This window comes from Gracilinanus agilis, chromosome 2 (assembly GCF_016433145.1).
Source record: "Gracilinanus agilis isolate LMUSP501 chromosome 2, AgileGrace, whole genome shotgun sequence".
Lineage (NCBI taxonomy): Eukaryota > Metazoa > Chordata > Mammalia > Didelphimorphia > Didelphidae > Gracilinanus > Gracilinanus agilis.
This window is the reverse complement of record NC_058131.1, coordinates 544,166,845-544,189,374: the sequence shown is the minus strand read 5'-3', so window position 1 is coordinate 544,189,374 and position 22,530 is coordinate 544,166,845. Positions and strand designations below refer to the sequence as shown.

The following is a 22,530-nucleotide window of genomic DNA, read 5'->3' as shown; positions in this document are numbered from 1 at the left end:
AACATATCTCCTACACATATTCTATTGATTAGAGTTACATTTGGATTGATGAAGTCCTCTTTTAATATTAATTCTCTTGAGAAGTTTAAGCCCTATTTATATCTCTGTATGAAATCTATAAACAGACTAATACAAATTGAATGCTCTTGCATAGTTTGTATAGCTGAAGGGCAGCATGAGTATATACTAAGTGTCTGGGACTGGAGAAGGAGGTGGAAGACAAGTTCAGAAAAGAAGGTGGGCCTAAGAGAGTCTCTGGTGGCAGCCAACTACATATGTCTGTTATAGATAATCGATTGCTCCAGTAGCTAGCATGTAATACATAATTTTTTAAGGTGTGTTTATAGACAATGTATGAAGTTTAATTGGCTTCCTATATAAGCAAGAATTATGTAGAGTATCTGATATTTTGCAGGCAAGGCTTTTAATCTTGGAATGTGCCTTGTTTTATCTGGGGGTGGGCAATACATATTGCCTAAGTTATAATGGAATATTTAGGGTTGAATGTATTATGAATCAATATAAACTTTGAGAGCCGCCAGGTGGTGCAGTGGATAGAGTGCTGGACCAGTTGTTAGGAAGACTCTTCTTCCTGAGTTCAAAACTGTCCTCAGACACTTACTAGATGTGTGACCCTGAACAAGTCATTTAACCTTATTTGCCTCAGTTTTATTGACTGTAAAATGAGCTAGAGAAGAAAATGCCAAAATACTCTTGTATCTTTGCCAAGAAAACCGCAAAAGAGGTCACAAAAAATTGGACACGATCAAAAAATGACTAAAAAGCAACAACAGTGTACTTTGAGAAGCCTCAGAGTATAGGGAATTAAGTGCTAGTTTGAGAGTAAGGGATTTGCTTTCATATCCCATCTGTTAAATACAAGCTTTCTGACAATGAGAAGTCATTTAATCTTTTAGCATCTCTGGCAACTGTCTAATTGCATAAATTGGACAGGTAAGCTCCAGAACTTCTTTGGTAGGATGACTTTCTTCACTTGTAGTTTACTACACTGATGATGTCATAGGTCTGGACCAAAACATATCCTTTTTATTGTTTTCTAGTAGTGATGGAAGATTTATTTTTTATAATATGGCTTCTTTAATACTTTTACCTTTATAGCCATCAAGGGTATACCATTTAATGATTATATATTGACTTCAGTTTTATGTTTTAATTTCTAGACAGGCTTTGTAAAAAGTGGCAAATCTTTTCAGTGAGAGGCTGTCTAGACCCCACCACACTTGTAAATATTTAAGCATTCATATTGACTTTATCTTTAAGAAGTCAGTGACTATTTAAACTTTAGGTGAAAAAGTCACATTGAATTGCTTTTTCAAATCGAGTTCAGAGGAAACCCATAGTTTGCATTTGCATTCCAGAAGTAAAATTATTACTGTTAATTTAAGTATTCCAGTTCTCTGCCAATACCGGTTTGTTTTAATAACAGATAACCAAGGCTTCCAGCTGATTTATATAGTCTTACAAAAACTTTAGAACTGTTGACTAATAGTAGAGCTATCCTTGTGGTCGATTCAACATAAATCTGGGAAGTCCTAGTAGCTCTCTGTTTCTTTTTGTTGTTAGGGAAGAAAGCAGATATGCAAAATTGGAGTACTACTTTATTAGATGCAAATTATATTCAAATATATGAACTTGAATTGTGAAATTGATTGGTTTTCTTAAGGCATACAAATTGTATTCATTTTATATTTTAATAAATTTCTTTGCTTAAAAGAAGTTTTCTTTCCCTTCCTTGGTATAGGAGAATCCATCTGCATATAAAGACTTGACAGGAAGTTTTGTAACAATCTTGAAGCAAGTAGTGGGAGGAAAGCTCCCAATGGATTTCAATTACCACAGTGTACCAGCACCTTGGCTACAAATTCAGCTTTTGAGGATATTAGGACTTCTAGGAAAAGATGATCCAAGGTAAATTTTCCTACATGATTTTATTTTTAAAAAATCAGGAATAAACAATAGATGGCTTACTGGATAGGGGAGGAGGGAAGGATATCTTGGAAATAAAAGTGATTAACAAAAGATATAGATCAATGACAAAAATTTAAACATTAGCAATTGTGGAAGAACCACAAAACTTAGAACAATTAGTAGTTTCATAATGGTTCATTTTTTTCCCTGGTGTCTCAGTCACTTAATAGTGTTAAAAGAACTACTTTGGAGAATATATAAATTTCTTCAGTTACTTCATTATCACTTATGCTCTCTTTTTTTCTTTTTCTGCTTGTCTGAATTCTGTCTAGCCTCAAAGATCTATTTCAAATCTCAGCTCAATTTATAGTGATCTCTTTGATTCTATGAAAATTTATTCTTTGTTTCAGTAGAATTTAATATTTATACCTATTCTTTTAGTACTTATTACATACTTTTTTGTTGTTAGTTGGTGTTTCATGAATCTGTATCGAGTTCCCTAAGTATATAGTACTTTAAGCTGTTGAGGGCAGAAGTTTTATCTTAAATTTCTTTATATCCTTCACAATGCTTAGGATATTTCTTTGCCCATAATGAGTGTAGTAAATAATTGTAAATTTGATTTAAAGTTTTTCTTCAAAGATAAAAACTTTTTTTTGTATAGGGACATATTTGTTAAGATTCTTTGCTTTGAAGTATGGTTTCTTTCTAGTTTACTGCTTTCAGGAATGTCTTCACTAAGTACCTTGTGGGAATTCCTCCTCTTGTTGAAAGAATGCCCAGGAAAAACCTACCTTTGAAGTATTGTATTTTTTTCCCCTAATGTTTGTGATGCTAACACCTAATGTTTCTTTGATGTGGAAACAAGAATTGATGGGACAGACTTAAAAATTAAATAAGTCTGCCATAAACTTATTTTAAGAAACTCTATAAAGGTGTTTCATAGTATAAATATAGTGTGAAAATAGTGGTTATTTCAGGAATGTGTAGCATTCTCTTATGAAAGTTAATAGCCTCTCAGGTTATTATTGAAGGAGTAACTTAGATACTTATTATTTCAGTCTTAATAAGAATTATAGTAGAATCCCTTAATTACTCTGGCATTAGCAGCCTTCCTTACGAACCATATACTATCTGGATTTTATTTTGTGTAATGATTGTTTATAGTAGGGGTCAACCAAACTAGGGTGAGTGGGCCAAATCTCACTACCTTTGTTTGTTCAGTAAAGTAAAAGTGTAAAATCATTCTCAGCTCGTCAGGCTGTACAAAAACAGTTATTGGGCTGTGCTTTGCTAACTCCTGATATAGAATATAAGATTTGACCCAGGATATTGCCAGATTATTAGATAATAAAATTACAGATAAAAATAATAATTAAGAGAAAATAAATGTAGCACTTTTAATATCCTTGTAATACACATCCTTATCTGTTTGGGATATTTTTATATATTTCAGTCTTACATATACACCTACCTCTAAGTCTATGTGTTTTTTTCCATTAACTAGAAATTATACTTCATTCAGAAGAAGAATTGAGTAAAACCTAAATGAACATGCACCTTTTTTTCCCTGTATTTTGCTTGTTTTAAAGTAGTGAAAACAAATATATTTCTTAAGGTAGATGTGGCTCTTATTTTAAAATACCTTCCTAAATCTGACTTGTATAAAATGAATGTAGCACATTTCAGGATATACCTAAGAATGTTTTTTGTTTTTTTTTTTCAAAGAGAATCTTAGGGGTGAAAGTTCTGTTTGTTACAGTGTGACTTAGTCTTTGTCTGTGACTCTCTGGATCTCTTAATTATCTGAACCATTTTTCTGTGGAAGCCATCTCTTTCTGCCCGATACTTTGTCAATATGCTATATTTCTGGTACATTTCTGCATTATTTAGTAGAACACCTAAAGACAGTCCTTTTTCTCTGGTCTCTCAGCTGGCACAGTTTATTTTATAGAATCTTAGACTTGAAAGGTTTGCTCAGAGGCCATTTCATCTGCCCTATATTTGAACAAGGATCCCTTGCCTTCCCAAATAGTGGTTATCTAGCCTTCATTAGAAAATTTCTACTTGAGGACAGTCAGCTGCTTTCTGAGGAAGCCCACTATGTTCTGAAACGGCTGTAACTGTTGGGAAGTGTTTCCTTCTATGAAGCCTGAATCTACTTCTTTGTAATGGATATCTACTGATCCTGTTTATAAGTTCCATGGCCACAAAGAACTAGTCATAGCCCTCTTTCAGTGATAGCTCTTCAACTCCTTGAAGACAGCTTGCTTCCTCTCCTCTCCATGTTCTTTACAGTAAACATTTCTAGTTTCTTCAGTAGATTCTCGTTTGGCATCTTCTTCAGTTATTTCATCATTCTGGTCATCCTTCTCTGGAGGACACTCTGATTTGATAATGATCTTTCTAAAATGATGTACCCAGAAGAGATCACAATACTTTGGATATGGTCCAGGGTAGAGGACAGCAGGACTTCGACCCTCCTCATTCTGAAAACAATGCTTTTCTTATTGGAGCTGTTATCACATCATTGACTCTTTTGGAACTGCAGGAAATTAAAAAATTAGATCTTTTTCGCAGGACCTGCTCTCTAGGTGTGATTGACCTGTCTTGTTCTTGTGCAGTTGATTTCTGTGAATTCTAGTGTAGAGGTTGATAATTTCTCTTATTCAGTTTCATCTTATTCCATTAGTCATATTGTTCTATGTTCTGACATTGTATCAAGCACTATTTATATATAAAACCAACTTTAGCCAGTCTCTGCAAAGTTTGTTGTTATTAGACATTGACCATAAAGTCACAGGAAAGGTATGCTTTTGTTAATGCAATAGAAGATAATTATATAGAAGAAACTTAACAGAAGCAGCTCTAAAATAATCATGTTAACTAAAATGTTAAGTAAATTAACTAAAATTGAGCTATAATACTTAGGTGCTGGCAGGAAAAAGGGGTAATGTCTCAAGACATCTCCCTGGACCATCTAAATTACTTTGCATCTCTGTCTAGACTGATTCCAATAACCTTATAGTAAAACTTAAGTATGGTTCTGAATGCATATCTAGAGTGATTTTATTACAAAAAGAAGTTATGGAAGTGTTAACACCAAATTTAAAAAAAACTTGATTTAACAGCTAAAATGTAAGAGTAAAGATTATTAATTTATACAAGACAGTCAGTATTGATAAAACAACAAATTTCACCTATGCATAATAAAGAATAAATGAAAATTATTTTAAAATAGAAATTAAGAAGTCCTGATTTTTTGCTAAAAAGGAACCCAAGGAATTCATTTGTACAGTGATAGAGATAGGAAGGACTTTGAGAGATCATCTAATACAAGCCTTTCAAATTAGGTCATAGGCCTAGAGAGGACAAATTACTTTTCACCTTAGTTAGGTTTTTAATTTTTTTTATAGTTAATATATCCATCAAAGATTTTGAAATATAAGTTTTAAAGCTATGTTTTATGGTCAGAACTTTTATACCATACTGTAAATAAATTATTTTTTAAACAGGACAAGTGAATTAACATATGATGTTCTTGATGAGTCCTTAAGAAGAGCTGAGTTAAGTCACAATATCACATATGGTAGGTAAATGTATGTGGTAACATTTAGTAACATAACAATATAATAGAAGTCAGATGTGCCTCTTAATATTACAGCTATTCTTTAAATGCCATAGATTTTACTCATAATGAATTATGAGCAAATACTTATTGAATACCTACAATGTGCAAAGCACACCTGTGCTAAGTATTGGGGATACAAAAATGAAGAACCACAGAGTGCTTCACTCAAGCAGTTTACAACCTAATAATTTAACCTGAAGCTTTTTAGGAATTCAGAATGTTGGGACAGAAGGTAGAAAGATGTTAGGAAGTTGCATATTTAAAAGATTCATGGTTTTAGTGGTATGGATCCTTTCACTAATGTAGAGTACAGTCCCCTCCATGCTGCAACACACAGTTCCATGAGTTGCTTTGACCAAAAATAGAACTTTTTTGATCGATCCTTTGGTAAATGTGAACACTGAGTATTTAATAGAATATATGTCAGGCAGTTTAGACAGTGGAGAGAGCATTGAATCACAGGACAAGAATTTGAATCCTGCTTTGCTTTTTACCAGTGATTATAGGTGAATCACTTAATCCTTTCTGGGTCACAGTGTCCTCATCTGTAAAATGAAGGGGCTGGATTTGATAAACCCCAAGGTCCCTTCTATCTCTAGATTTATGATCCTGTGAAATTTATAATCAGTATTCATCATCTCTTCACTAAAGCGTTTTTTTAAGCACACAATTGGATGTGGTACTGTGTTGGATGATTATACAAACCAGGTCCTTGACTTTTAGAAGATAGATACAAAGAATAAGATTATTACAATTTATGAATAGAAACATATAAATTTACTTCTGTAATGGTAGTCAATATGCTTTGTGAGTTGATAGTCTACTTTTACAACTTCTCATTTGCTGGGGGAAAAAAAAACCAAACTTATTTAAATAGGTAGAAAAAGTAGCCATATGTTTTAAAATGAAATTCCAGCCATTATATAAATAGTGGGGAGAATTTTTTCTTTTTCTTTTTTTTATATCATGGTAGATTTCTTCTTTATTAACAACAGGTCCAAAACATGTTGTAAGGATCATAGATCTGATTTATTCAGATAGATGATTAACTGTGGCAATGGAAACTGAAGAATTAAATCTGATTAAGATTCCTCATTTTTGGGCAGCTGGGTAGCTCAGTGGAATGAGAGTCAGGCCTAGAGATGGGAGGTCCTAGGTTCATATCTGGCCTCAGCCACTTCTCAGCTGTGTGACCCTGGGCAAGTCACTTGACCCCCATTGCCTATCCTTACCACTCTTCTGCCTTTGAACCAATACACAGGATTGATTCCAAGACGGGAGGGTAAGGGTTAAAAAAAAAAAAAAGATTCCTCATTTTTTCTTTCCTGTTGAACTCTGTAAGGACATAAATCAGGTCTTACTGTTCTTTATATGCTCTATAGTACTTTGCACATATTAGTGTCTCAGTAAGTATTTGTCGAATGAATTAATTATAAAACTTGGGCATCCAGTGAGTTCCTTCAAAAATTCAAGCCATGTGTTTTTTGAGTGATGAACAGAAACAGCAAAGTCTTTTGATCATTTAAAAGAAATAGACAAAAATAATGCATTTTTGAGGAAATTGTGATTAAAACATGACATTTCTGGTTTGATGTGCAAAGGTTCAAGGTCTATCTATGGCCAGAAAAAGTTTGCATGTTGGAGTCAAAAGTGAAGGCAGTGGGGGCAGCTGGGTAGCTCAGTGGATTGAGAGCCAGGCCTAGAGACGGGAGGTCCTAGGTTCAAATCTGGCCTCAGACACTTCCCAGCTGTGTGACCCTGGGCAAGTCACTTGACCCCCATTGCCTACCCTTACCACTCTTCTGCCTTGGAACCAATACACAGTATTGACTCTAAGACGGAAGGTAAGGGTTTAAAAAAAAAAAAAAAAAAAAAAGTGAAGGCAGTATTAATTTGTTGATATAGATAAAATTAATACATGTATTGCTGCTTTACAAGCTGTAAAACTTGATGGAAATGGGAGGCATATTTTTATTGTTATTATTGCTGATATCATTCCATAATATCAGTCATGCTTGTTATATGGAATTCCAAAGCACTCAAGAGACTCTATACCATGTAAAAGAGTAATTATAATTTTTTTCTTCATCATGACAATGCTCTGGCTCACAATTTTGTGACCTAGACTCCAGCATTATCATGAGAAATATTTATCAGCTCTACCTCTGGATGACTTTTGCCTGTTTCCAAAAGCTAACCCACTCTCAAAGAATGAATATTTGAAAACTATTGAATAATAATAATGTAATTAAAAGAATGTTAGGAGCTGGAGGCAATACAAAAGATGTTTCCCCCATTTGAGTAGTTGTAACTGAATTAGAATAAGTCTATAAGAATAAGCCTTTTTAAGGCAACTCTTTTGAAAGGAACAATGTTCAGATGTAAAGTCTTGGCATGTTAGTTTAAAAAAAAAAAAGGTTAATTCTGTTACTTTGTAACTGAAGCTTTTGCAAACTCTTGAGACTACTCAGTAAGTATGATGTTCACCTGGTTTTAGTGATTGTATATGACAAAATTTGAATCCAGATGATGGACTCTATATTTTTGTTACTCAGATCACTAGTCTTATTAGTTGTGCTCCTCTTCATCACCATAAGAGAGATCCCTAAAACAATACAATTAGATTGCATTGTTTTAGGGATCTCTTTTATAAGAAAATTTTTTCTAATGTGAGTAGAAAAATTGCCCAGTATCTAGTATAGAGTATAGAGTATAGAATATGTAGGTTAAGAGAGAGTTACCTGGGCTACTGAGAGGTCAGATGCCTGTAACAGAGTCAGCATCAGTTAGCAGTAGGACTTGAGCCCAAGTCTTTTTGAGGCTGAGCATGTAACTGAAAATAGTAACGTATTTCTTTACTAATAGATAAAAAAGTCTGACCTCCCATCAATTAGATTAATAAGCTTTTAAAATTATGTATGCTTTATTATGTGTTCTTGTTTGTTTTTTTTTACTGCCATTTGATTATCTCTTTCTAGCTATTTTATTTGAATGTGTGCATACAATTTATACCATCTATCCTAAACCTGAATTGCTTGAGAAGGCTGCTAGATGCATTGGAAAATTTGTTTTGTCTCCAAAGATAAATCTCAAATATTTAGGTAAGACAGCTAATTAGTTCACCAGTACTTTTTAAAAAGTCTGTAAAATTTTGTATATATTTGTTTCAAATCACTTTGTAGATTGTAACTTTTTTTCTAGGACTAAAGGCTCTTACCTATGTTATCCAGCAGGATCCCAATCTGGCACTTCAGCACCAGATGACAATAATTGAATGCTTAGACCATCCTGATCCCATTATTAAAAGAGAGGTAAATTGGTATTTTGAGTAGTGTTTGTGAGGTGTTACTATATCTTTAGCTCTTCTCACTGTTATTCAAATGCTGGGAAAAATTCTGACCTTTGAGCATTCAGTAATAGCACTGGGTACTAATGTTTTTCCTTTTCAATCAGTGAAGGAATATTTCCAAAAAAATAAAACAGTAGTAGCAGGAGTGTATTAGAATTATACTTTTGAATGATAAGATGCAGTTATCTGTTGAGTTAATTTAAACATAATCTCCCCCCGCTTTTTTTTGGGTAAGAGCACTGGATTAATAGTTAGGAGACCTTGGATTTGTAATGTAATCTAGGTTAAATAATTTCTTTTTTTTCTTGTTTTTTTCTCTTGTGAAAGAGGTTAATCTTTGCCTGACTTCTTAAACAGGGATGAGAGAACAAATTAAAATATCCATAAAGTGATTTGAACTCCTTGAAAGGAAGGTGTATATTTTTATTTCCCTTTCATCTCTGCTCTATGTAAAATTGCTTTCAAATGTGCATGTATATATGTGTGTGTGTAGTATATATGTTATATGTGTTTGTGTGTCTTTATATACATATGTTTAGACCCATGAGCAAAAACTATTCAAACTGCAAATGGGTAGTTTTCTGCAGATTGGCAGGTGGGACTAGGCCAAATATAGAGAAAAATGTGTTTACTAACATTTAAAATTAATGAAATTTTGATGGAGAAGAAAAAAGAACCAAGATCTCTGATTAAATAGTGAATTAATTTAAAATGTTTTAAAAATAACTTCAGATTAACAAAAAGATATTACCAAGACATTTTGAGTTAAAGACCTTATTTTTGAACAAATAAAAAGATTCCTTAAAAACAAAGTTTCCCTTTTTTCATTTTTATATTCTTATCTGCTTGATTCTTTGGGTAGCTCTTGCCAGTTTTCAGATAGGGTAGTCTGCTTGCAAAATGGGTTGGTTTCTGCATGTTGGTCATGCTTTATAGAAAGGCAAATTAAGAATAATAGTAAATGTTGCTTATAGACCCATCTATTTAAGAAAAGGAAGGTTTTCTCCAAGAGAGCAATCTTGGAGGTGTTTCCTTTAAAAAAATTTTTTTTTAAACTCTTAATCTTCTGCCTTAGAATCAATACTTTGTATTGCCTTAGAATCATGTTGATTCTAAGGCAGAAGAGTGGTAAGAACTAGGCATTGGGAATTAAGTGACTTGCCCTGGGTCACCTAGCTAGGAAGTGTCTGAGGCCAGATTTGAACCTAGGACCTTCCATTGCTAGGCCTGGCTCTCATTCCATTGATCTACCCAGCTTACCCCCTAAGTTCACTTTTTAGAATTGACTGGTTAAAAATAGAACTGGCCAGTGACTAATTTTTATCAGATTTTTCAGTGACATTTATATATTGGACTGAAAGAGTCAAAGAGAAAACTGAAATACCAAACTAAGAAAGTTGCTAATGTAGGAAACAAATTTGATGTACATTACTTAAAAATGTCTCTTATTTATGTAATTATAAGTTCTTATATAACAAATAATTGAAATAAGCCAATACATCAAAATGATATAGGTTAGGTGGCAGAAAGTGGAATTAGTATTCTTATAATAATTGCACCCACAAAAAAAAAAATTCCAGGCAGCTAAAATTTTAAGAGGATTTTTTGGCCTACTAGAAATAGTGATCAGGATTAAAAATCCTTAATCCTGTCAGAATTACATTAAAAAGATTAGTTTTGACAAGATAGGCAGTTGGAGTGTGTGCACATTCTGTTATGAGTGTGTAAACAAACTGGTTGCTACAGAGATTTCTGAGATTAATAATGACCTCCTAAAACAAAAGAAATACTATCCTGGGAATAATCCAATGGTATTTTGGTCTTATGCTTCTTTTTGGGAACCTTGCTAGTTAGGGAGCCCTTAATAGGACCTGGGCAAATAGCCCCATGCTTTCTCTTCTAGTGGGGCTTGCTTTGGACCATGGACTTATGTTCTATTATTGTTTTGGGTCAGGAAGAAGATGGAACATCAGTGAGGACTCTAACCATGAAACATAAACTATACATTATAGTGTATCTTTTTTGGGGAGGAGAAGAAAAATATTTATCTTTCTAATTATCTTTTTAAAGCATTTGTTTTCATTCTTTCAGGAAGTATAATTTAAAGTGCTATTGGAAAGTAGGAGGCAATACTATTTCTAATAGTGAATTAATAATTAGGCTACCAAACACATACATGTAAAATAAGATTCAAGATAGTTATCTTGAAATTTTTGGAAAAAATCTTTAACTTTTGCAATTTTTTTAGAATTTATAATAACCTTTGATTTAGATATTTCTGCTCTTAATTATCTAAATTGAGATGTTCTGGTTGAGTTACCATAGAGAGTTGATATGACATAGATTATTAAAATGCAGTACAGTGTATACATATACATATGTACGTACACAGACATATATTTAAATGATATGACAATGTTGTTAGCTTTCAAACAATGTTTTGTTTAGACTGTTACGATTTAGTACACATTCACTCAATACATTAATACATTGAAAGCCCAGAATGTATTGGAGACTTTGTGGATAATCTAAAAAAGGAAATTATCCACACAAGAGGAAAAGACATAACTATGTTATAAACTGATATGATCTTATTAATTTTAATAGTCCAGTGTGATACTTGATGCTAATTATCTACTCATAAGTGAATTGAATATGAATAGTTTTACAATAATATTTTTATTTCTATTCCTTAAATAGACATTGGAACTTCTTTATAGAATTACTAATGCACAGAATGTAAGTGTTATTGTCCAGAAAATGCTTGAATATTTGCAGCAGAGCAAAGAAGAATACATCATCATCAGTTTAGTTGGCAAAATAGCTGAGCTGGCTGAGAAATATCCTTTTCTTGAGGTGTGAACAACATATTACCTTCATATTTGAAGTGATTAAATATTTTTCCTCTTAGAACTGAAGTATAGGCACATGAAGTGTTAATGGATATAAGTTCAGGATACCAACAGTAACTTTTATTTTTTGTTTTTCAAGGGTTTTTTGCTGGCAGTGGCAGCAAAGCAAGGCTTTTTTGAATGGGCATTCATTTAGGCTCAAAGATTTTCAACATGTATCTAAACTGATCTTATTCTGTCTTTCATTTCTTTTATTCTGAAATCCATTGGACAAAATTCCCATCCACCACAGGACCTTGAAGGGTCCTTTCCATTTGGATAATTCTTAGTTACCCTAATAGTAACATTCAATTTAGAACATGATTCTTCTATTATCCCCTTCCATTTTCTTTTTGAAATTTCAGGAATGGGACTGTTTTGTCTGTAATGAGGACAAACGAGATTTTGTTGTTTTTTAAAGCTGAAATTATTTTAAATCTAAAAGAAAAAAGGTGAGTGGGTATGTCTCTAAATCAACTATTTTTTTGGTTTATATAGACTGTAATATTTGGCTCTTGTGGTACATAGGGGATTTACTCTTTAAGTTTTCAGGTAATGAATTCATTTTAATATTTTTTCTTTCAACAAGTATAACTGAGTATCCTTTGTGTTCAAGAAACCAAATTAGATATTGAGACACTAACTTACTATTTGTATTTGAGATTGTTCTCTGAGTTAAAATAGAAACCAGCTACCAAATATAATCAGTTTCTTTGAAAAGATTCCAGAAGAAAAGATCATTTCAGTAAGTTGTGTTGTGAGATACATGTTTTCTTAACATTGTGGCTACATATGCTCCTGATAATGAATGGTTTATCCAGACGATGAATGCTGTATTTTCAGTGGGAGGAGATGTTATGCATCCTGATATCCCTAATAATTTTTTGAGACTCCTGGCAGAAGGTTGGTAATTTTCTATAAAGAAGGAAATTAACAATTAAATATATTTCATTACAACATTCACATATGGTTCAGTGGCAATATAAATGGTGTCTTATTTCTTTATAGGTTTTGATGATGAAAACGAAGACAAACAGCTAAGACTCTATGCAGTCCAGTCTTATCTTAGTTTACTAGAGATAGAAAATGCATTTTATCCACAGAGATTTCTTCAGGTCATGAGCTGGGTGAGCAAAGTACATTATAGAACACTCCTATTAATCTCTTTTAAAAACTAAAAAAATTTTATAACCCATACCTTCTGTCTTAGAAATGATACTAGGTATTGGTTCCAAAGCAGAAGAGCGATAAAGGCTAGGCAATTAGAGTTAAATGACTTGCCAAGGGTACCACAGCTAGGAAGTATCTGAGGCCAGGTTTCAACTTAGGACCTTCCATCTTTAGGCCTGGCTCTATATCTACTGTTGCCCCTATGCCTATTATTCTTAAAATTTTTATAGCATTGGTTATTATGTTAACTACGGAATACCAGCAGCATATGTTTGCTTCTATCTTAACCTCAATGCCCTACTACTTTCAGGTATCATCCATTTTTTCCACTATACCCACTATCTACCTCTAATTTCTCCATTCACTTTTCTTTCTCTTTCCAGTTCCTGAACTGTTTGACTTTAAATGTCTGTGAGTCTGTATACATATCTATGTATCTATAGCAAGATCTAAAGATTTATATTTATATATTTATGTTTATATTGTTTTTGGCTATATCAGTGTTGTCAAAATCACATAGAAAACACAACCTGTGGGCCACATATTGACTTAAAAAACATCAAATTAATATTATTCATATTGTAGTTTTATTTATATGTTACACATTTCCCAGTTTTATATATACATATTCATATATGTGTATATATATGTGTATATATGTATTTTTTTTAACCCTCACCCTCTGTCTTAGAATCAATACTGTGTATTGGTTCCAAGGTAGAAGAGCAGTAAGGGTTAGGCAATGGGGGTTAAGTGACTTGCCCAGGATCACACAGCTGGAAAGTGTCTGAAACCAGATTTGAACCCAGGACCTCCCATCTCTACGGCTGGCTCTCAATCCACTGAACTGCCCAGCTGCCTCCTTCCCAATTATATTTTAATCTTCCCCTAGTCCAACACTTGGGTTTTTGCAGATGGAAAAAATTTGACACCTTCAATTCATGGGATTGTCTATATCAGTGATTCCCAAAGTGGGTGCCACTGCCCCCTGGTGGGTGCTGCAGCGATACAGGAGGAAGATGATGGCCACAGGTGCATTTAACTTTCCTATTAATTGCTATTAAGATTTTAAAAAAATTAATTTCCAGGGGGCTAAGTAATATTTTTTCTGGAAAGAGGGTGATAGGCCAAAAAGTTTGGGAACCACTCATCTATATAATTACCAATAAGTATTTGAATTTCTGTGAACTTTTTTGTATGTGTATAGATAACTGTTTTAGGGGCATATTGGAATATGTGTTTTTATGTATTTGTAGATCATTATTATACTTAATTATGTAAGTATCAGATTGAGATATAGCATTTTTGGAAATTTTGAAGCCATAGAAATGTGAGGGGATTGAAGAGGGGAATGACCATTTAAAAAATCCCCATGCAATTCTTATCTTTTTAGCATCACTTATAGGTCTCAGATCACTTTGTTAATTTTTTCCTCCATAAAATATTTGGTATATTCAATTAAAAAATATATCTTACTCATATAAGTACAAAACTGTTCATTGAATTTACTTTTAGATTTCCTAATGTTTTTTGTTAAATATTGAATTCTTACTCCAATAGGTAAGATCTTTGAGTTCATCAAAAACTAGTTTACTGTGCTTATATTTGCTTCTGCATATTATGTGCCTAATATATTCCATTTACTATTTCATAAGCAGCATCAAATTATTTTGATGGTTACTCCTTTGTAGTATAGTTTAAGATCCAGTACTGCCTCACCCCCTTCTTTCCTACTTTTTTCATTATTTCCTTTGAGATTTTTGGCCTTTTGTTTCTCCAGATGACTTTTGTTATTATTTTTCTGGCTCTATAAAGTAAATTGGTGGAAGTTTGATTATGCATTTTTATTGATTTTTTTTACATTACTTGTAATTATTACATTGTTTTTACAATTCATTTTGAGGGTCCAAATATCCTCACAATATATAGACATCTAGTTTTAAATTTTTATTAATTATTAAAGAAATATAGACATTTTCAAGTTTTTCCAAATTGAGGGTTGGGTCCATTGGGGTGCACAAGAGGAAGTTCTTGAAGATAAAAAAGGCCATTTTTTTCTTTCTTCTTATATTTTTCTGTCTCACTAAACTCTTCCCCTTTACCTCACCCTGATGGTGCTAGATTAGAAATATGCAAATGCTCTATAATTTCTGAACCAATGAAATCCCAGGGGTTGTTTCTGGTCCAGGGGAGATTCTACCTGTCATAAATGGACTAAATCATTTGTAAGAATAATGTGTAGTGTAACCAGGAGACCTAGTGACAGACCAAATATTAGTTTTGAGGTCTAGGCTAGCCAAGATTAGAGACTTGTCACCAAATTGGCAGCAGAGTTGTTTTTTTTAACTATAGCAACTCTTTAAGTAAAATGAATTGTACTCTATATTGCTTGTCTGCTCCAGTTAAATCACAGAGTATCGATTTATACATATGTTTTCTAGAATAGGAAGGAAATGTAAATGTTCTGATAAAATCAGTAACCAGAACTTATTAGTCTGGAAAGGGCAATCTTGTAATGATGTGCTATTAGATATAGCATATATTGATGTCTGAAAAATTTCAATATTAAATTCTGTTCCTTACTATACATTAAAATATGCTAGTGAAACCAGTTTTAAGACAGTCTTCACTATTGGAGAGTATCTAATGTAGATAAAGTCAATTGTAAGGATCAGAGTATTGTTTTGTTTTCACAGATTTATGTGCTGCATGTCTTGATATATGTTTGTAATCATTTCTTTATGTATTACTCACAGGTATTAGGGGAATATTCCTACCTTTTAGATAAAGGAACACCAGAGATGGTTATAACAAAGCTCTACAGATTGCTTATGAATAAATCTACTACTTCAGAGACAAAAGCCTGGATCATGGCTGCAGTAACCAAATTGACACCTCAAGCACTCTCCTCTAAGACAGTTGATAAACTAATACAGGAATTCAGTGTATCTTTGGACACTTGTATGAGACAACATGCTTTTGAATTAAAGCATTTGCAGGAGAATGTGGAACTTATGAAGAACTTATTTCCAATTGATAAAAGTTGTGAAGATTTAGTGGTAAGACATCTTTACTACATTAAGATGATAATATTTTAAAATAGAACAAGATATTTCTTTAAATTCTTAGTCAAGTTGTTTTTAGTATCTAAAGCAAAGTGTTTGGGAAACTGGGGAGAGTGGAGCTCATAACATTTAATAGATCACAACCAATAGGTGCAGATCATACTGGGGAATAAACAACTGGAAACCTAAATTTATCATCAAGGTAATTATTGAAGGGAGATCAGAAATGGTTAAATGTACAAGATTTTACAGCTATTTCTTGATTACCTACTTAATATGTTTCATGTATTATTTACTTTCTTTGTATTCCCCTTTAGAGACTTTATCAAGGGGAATCACATTTCCTTTTCTCTCTTCAGGTCTTTTATTTATTAAAACTCTTACTTTCTGTCTTAGAATCATTACTGTGTATTGGTTCTAAGGCAGAAGAGTGGTAAGGGCTAGACTTGCTCAGAGGCACACGGCTAGGAAGTGTCTGAAGCCTGATTTGAGAGAGAGAGAGAGAGAGAGAGAGAGAGAGAGAGAAAGAAAAAGAAAGAAGGAAGGAAGGAAGGAAAGAAGGGAGGGAGGGAGTCTTAGCTTACCCACCTGACAGTTCAAAGGGAAGCAGTCTGAGGTCTCAACCTGATATTTAAAAGATAGTTCTTTCCATTCCTTCCTGTGTCCACCTCCAGTACTACGTGGACAAATGGCAGCCTCAACTTTGTTTTGGACTGTCCAGGGGGCAGTCACTTGTTTTTGATTTGTCACTAGCACATGTGGGTCAGAGACCTCCCCCCTTCCTACTTAATTCTCAGTTGGCTGTGGTGACATATCCTGGTGACTAAAGTCTAAAGAATGAATAAAGGTGAGCTAATTCTAATTCCACACTGTTGGACAGGCCACTTGGAACCCCTCTGGGCCCATATTCTATTATTTGTGATATGAAAGGGATGAAGTAAATGATCCCTCTGGTCATTTCCAGCTCTGAATCCCATCATTTAAAATTAAGTAGAAAAAGGTAAAATATAAATGATTTGGCAGTTATCCACTTTTAGATGATTGGTACTATTGTCATATTAATCTGGATTGGAGGTGAGGCACACTGGCTACTTGGATAATCCTCTTGTGTACTGCTTTCTTTTCTTTCCACTTTTCTTTTTCTCTTGCATACTTTTTTCACTGTCTCAAGTTCCTTTTCTTTTCTCTTTTTCCTTCTGATCTACCTTTTGATTACTATTAGAATTAAAAGTGAATGAGAGGAGCAATTAGGAGGCTCAGTAGATAAGAGTGCCAGGCTTGACTTTGGGAGATCCTGGGCTCAAATTTGGCCTTAGACACTTCCTAGCTGTGGAATCCTAGGCAAGTCACTTAACCCAATTGCATAGCCTTTACTGCTCTTCTGTCTGGGAATTGATACTTAGTGTTCTAAGACACTAAATTCTAAGGCAGAAGGTAAGGTTTTTTAAAAAAAGTGAGTGAGAGCTTTTTGAATTCAAAAAGCATAATTAAGCTGATACTACCATGTCTTATATGCTCTGTTGTAAGCAGTTCTGTTTTTTTTTCCATTGGCTTTGCTGAGCCAGGTCACATTCATAACTGTTGTATTAATTATTGTTTTCTTTGACCAAATTTCTTAAGAGATCAGTAATTTGGGCAGTCGTTTTGGAATTTAGACTTCATTTCACTCTAATAAATAAAATTAGTAGAATTTGATTTTATTTATATGAATTATATATTTTATTTTATGAATTATTATATTATTATTTATATTTATCATATGATATATATTATTATATGAATAGTATTTCATTACCGTAAAATGACCTTATTTTTTCATTGTTTTATATAAAATAAAATTATTTGGTTATTCCCTGCATGCTTTGTTTTCAAAGAGATTCCTAATTTTATTGTCCATTTAATATAGGTAGATGCTTCTTTATCTTTCCTGGATGGTTTTGTGGCTGAAGGACTGGATCAGGGAGCAGCACCATATAAACCTCACCATCAGCGACAAGAAGAAAAGCTTTCCCAGGGAAAAGGTGATTATAGTTTGCTAGTTTATATAGGACCAAACCTTTGGAGGACCCACCTTTCAATCTGACATTACCTTTAATCATATTATTAAGCAGCTGCAAAAATTTAATATTTTTATCTTACTTTAAACTCTTCTCTTTACATTGCATGTCCCGAGTACCTATACAGAAATAAAACATGCTGTCTCAGAAATGTGTGAATCAGGAGGCAGCTGGGTAGCTCAGTGGATTGAGAGCCAGGCCTAGAGATGGGAGGTTCTAGGTTCAAATGTGACCTCAGACGCTTCCCAGCTGTGTGACCTTGGGCAAGTCACACTCTTCTGCCTTGGAGCTAATATACAGAATTGACTCCAAGACGGAAGGTAAGGGTTTAAAAAAAAAAAAAAAGGTGTGAATCACAGGGTCACATGTATAGGGTAGAATAAAGATAATTCACTGGCATAACATGAATTCATCATAAAGCTTAGAAAAAAATTGGAATGATATTATAGATAAATGTTTCCTGGGCCAAAAGACTGACATAGTACATCTCTAAAGAAATGATACATAGGGGATAGTTGGGTAGCTCAGTGGATTGAGAGCCAGGCCTAGAGATGGGAGGCCCTGGGATCAAATCTGGATTCAGACACTTCCTAGCTGTGTAACTCTGGGCAAGTCACTTAACCCCCATAGCCTAGCCCTTATTGCTCTTCTCCCTTGAAACCAATACACAGTATTAATTCTAAGATGGAAAGTAAGAGTTTTTAAAAAAAAAAAAAAGAAGAAGAAATGATGCATAGATGGCTCTGGGTACTCCACATTATCGAGTCATATTATCATACTATTTGGTTCAATTTAGTAAACATTTACTAAGCTCCTACTATGTACCAGGTACTGTGCTAAGCCCTGGGGATACAAAAAGAGGCAAAAGACAGTCCTTCCTCTCAAGGAACAGTCTAGGGAAATTTCTGATATACCCCTCATTTCCATCTAGGAAAGAGATTTGTAAGTCATTGTAGATTATTCATTAAAGATATCTGCTATATAGAGATTGTTCCTTGCAACTCTATAGTTATAAAAATCATAAAGTTTTGGAAACAAAACAATTTTATCCCTGTTAAAGGACTGTGATGTCTCTTCAGTTGGAATTCAGAGTACAATTTAGGTTGCTATACCTCAGGAAGAGAATAATGGAACCAGAGAATAATCTAGAGAAAAGCAACTAAATTGGCTAAGGGATAAAGGAACTGCTACATTAGAACATAACTAAAAAGTGGAAGGGTTTTTCAGTTAGGAAAGAAAAAGTTGAGAAGGATTTTGGGTACAGAATCCTAAAGACCACATATGAGTTAAACAATGATTTGTTAACCAAATCACAATATACTAGAATTATGAATTACCTCCACATCACGAAGGAGGTAAACTCAGAACAAATAACAAGATTAAAAACTTGAGGATGACACAGGAATCACATACATTTTGTTCTAGCTCTCATACCTAGCAGTGCCAGGAAAAAGTAGGCTCTCTGAGTAAGATATTTTGAATGAAACCTATTGAATAAACCAGAAGGAAGTACTTTTCTAGAGAATGGATTGTAAATGCTTGAGAGATTTAGTAAAATTTTAGATGGTTTGTTCATAATGAGCTCCTGAGGGAAGCTGGAACTCTTCTTCTTGGTAAGTGCCCATATCTCTTGCAATCAGAAAAACCATTAAGTTGAATGAACCATGAGTCTGACCTAGTGAAGCAGTTTTCATTTCCTTATAGATGAAGAAACTTAGAGCCAAAAAATTTGTGACTTTCTCAAGATCTATTATATGATTTGTATTTTTTAAATTCAAAGATATTTTATTTTCTCAATTACATGTGATAATAATTTTCAACATAAGCTTTCCAAAATTATAAGATCCAAGCAGTTTCCCTCCCTTCTCTCCTTCCACCTGGAGATGGTAAGCAATTTGAGCTGGGCCATACATGTATTATCATGCAAAAAACACTTCTATATTGATCATTGTTGTAAGAGCACACTGATAAAATAAAAAATCCAAAATGCAACTCAAAAGAAAATTGATGTTAAGAATAGTATGCTTTGATCTGCATTATCTAACTCTAAAAGTTTATTTTCTGGAGATGGAGATTCCTTTTCATAGGTCTTTCAGAATTGTCCCAGATCATTACATTGCTAAAAGTAGCCAAGTTTTCACAGTTGATCATTGTACAATATTGCTGTTATTGGGTACAATGTTCTTTTAGTCCTGCTTATTTTTCTCTGCATCAATTTGTGGAACTCTTTCCAGCTTTTTCTAAAAATCATCCTGCTTATCATTTTTTACAGCATAATAGTATTCCATCACCAACATAAACCACAATTTGTTCAGCTATTTTAGTGATGAGCATCTCCTCTTTCCAATTCTTTGCCAATACAAAAAGAGCTGACATACACACACATACATATACACATACATATATACACGTGTGTGCATACACACACACATATAATTTTTTGTTGTTGTTCAAGTAGGTCCTTTCTCCTTAAGTCTATGATTGTATGAGCAAAAATAGGAGTAGTCAATAAAGCCAAGATTAAAACTCAGGTCTTCTGACTTCTAGGCCAGTACTTTTTCCTCCAGAGAATGAGTGATTACCTAGATTTAATTTATATGAATAACAAATTATATGAGTAATTCTTTGAGCCAGATCAATTGAAGTTCAAAAATAACTATGACCAAAACCACCCGGAAGTGTTTCAGTTGCATAGTCACTGATTGTCAAAATCCCAGATTTGACTACTGAAATGAATATGTCTAACCTTTTCTGAAAATGCATTTGTTTTGATATGAAGATAGTAGCCAAGGGTTCTCACACATGTAGCTATAGATGGAAAGCTGTGGGCAAAAGGAATGCCCATAAATCATAGCATTTGTTACCTGTTTGTAGTATGGACATATAGGTTGCCTCTGGCTCACAACACTGAAATACAGGGGAGCACCAGGAATCCAGGTCAGGTTAGCCTTTTGAAACCCAGTCTAATCCAGACCAATCCTGGAGGATTCATATTTTAGGTTTTCAGTGTTACTTAAATGTCATTATAGATTACTTATTACAAAGCTACTAATTTCTTATTAAAAGCTGTAATTTTAATAAATTTTAAAGAGTGTTTTATTATATAAAGTACATTTGTATTTTCTATTTCAGATGATTAGAAACATTAAAATTGACCACAGCTTCCTTATACATCATTCCTTCTATTATATCTCCTCCAACATTATTTTCTGTGTGTACCTTATGTGATCTTTGATTTTATTGGTAAATTTGCCTCATTTGCCTTCTCTCTTTCCTGTTGTGTCCCTCCATTCTCTGTTTACTATTGTCAAGGGCCTCAGTTAACCTATCTATAAAATGAAGAGTTTGGACTAGTTGACATCCAAGGTCCCTTCATCTCTAAAATTCTATGGTATTTATGATGTTAGATACATCTTGACTATTTTTTGTTTTCTCCTTTTATTTTTTTATTGCCCACCTACTGTTTATATAATTAAGGCACAATCAATTCTTTTGCCTTCTACTTCTTGCAGGTATAAATAAGTACTGGAATTATGTCTCTTTAGTATTATTGCTTTATACTTCTGTCCTGTTTGTTCCTTGTTGACTTATTGACTCTTTTATTCACAATTGCATACATTCTGACATGCTAGCTATCTCTTCAGTTTTGAGCTGCCTTCTTTATCTTGGCTCCCTTCCAGACCCCCTTTTGATGACATCCCTCACCTCCTCCTGCCTTATAACAGAACACCCATCTACAGTGGATGGATTCTCTCAAGTCATGATCATAAAATAACTGTAACCTATTCTTCTCTATTCTGTCTTTTCCTTTTTCTGATTTTTAGCCTGTTTTTCTCTTTTGTCCCACATGCCAGTGCTTTTAAGCACATCCAGATCATATGCCATATTTCTTAAACAGCAACCTGTCCCTGAATAGACAGAAGACAGAGGAATGTCTATTAAGGAAGATATAGAAAGAAAGAAGTTAGGGAGCATTTATGTAGCACCTACTGTTTGCCAGGCACTATGCTATAAGTGCTTTTTACAAATATTATCTCATTTGATTCTTACAGCCATTTTTTAGTGGAGGAAGCTGAGGCAGACAGAGATTAAAGGGCTTATCCAGAGTCACATAGCTTGTAAATGATTGAATTCAGATTTGAACTCAGGTGTTCCTGGCTCTAGGCTCAGTGCTCTATCCACCATCTCAGCCTCCTATGGGAGAGATTATGCCTTTTGCAGAGATTATGGTATCAAATTGGAAATTGAATTAGATAAATTCTGAGGTATCATCCAACCTCAAGATTCAACAATTTATTTGGGTATTCTTGGGGGAATCTAGGTGCTCAGTGGATTGAGAGCCAGGCCTGGAGACAGGATGTCCTAGGTTCAAGTCAGGTCTCAGACATTTCCTAGCTGTGTGACCCTGGGCAAGTCATTTAACCCCCATGGCCTAGCC

General features: G+C 33.7%; 1 protein-coding gene across 1 annotated transcript in view; it reads left to right on the top strand.

Annotated features, from left to right (window-relative positions):
- Positions 1-22,530, top strand: part of AP4E1 (adaptor related protein complex 4 subunit epsilon 1) — an 89,099-nt gene that overhangs the window by 28,021 nt on the left and 38,548 nt on the right. The window contains exons 7-15 of the mRNA XM_044665167.1: positions 1,763-1,929; positions 5,445-5,518; positions 8,539-8,661; positions 8,762-8,871; positions 11,610-11,749; positions 12,591-12,703; positions 12,809-12,927; positions 15,727-16,029; positions 17,942-18,056. Coding sequence (XP_044521102.1) covers positions 1,763-1,929; positions 5,445-5,518; positions 8,539-8,661; positions 8,762-8,871; positions 11,610-11,749; positions 12,591-12,703; positions 12,809-12,927; positions 15,727-16,029; positions 17,942-18,056 — 1,264 coding nt within the window. The remainder of the gene's footprint in view (positions 1-1,762; positions 1,930-5,444; positions 5,519-8,538; positions 8,662-8,761; positions 8,872-11,609; positions 11,750-12,590; positions 12,704-12,808; positions 12,928-15,726; positions 16,030-17,941; positions 18,057-22,530) is intronic.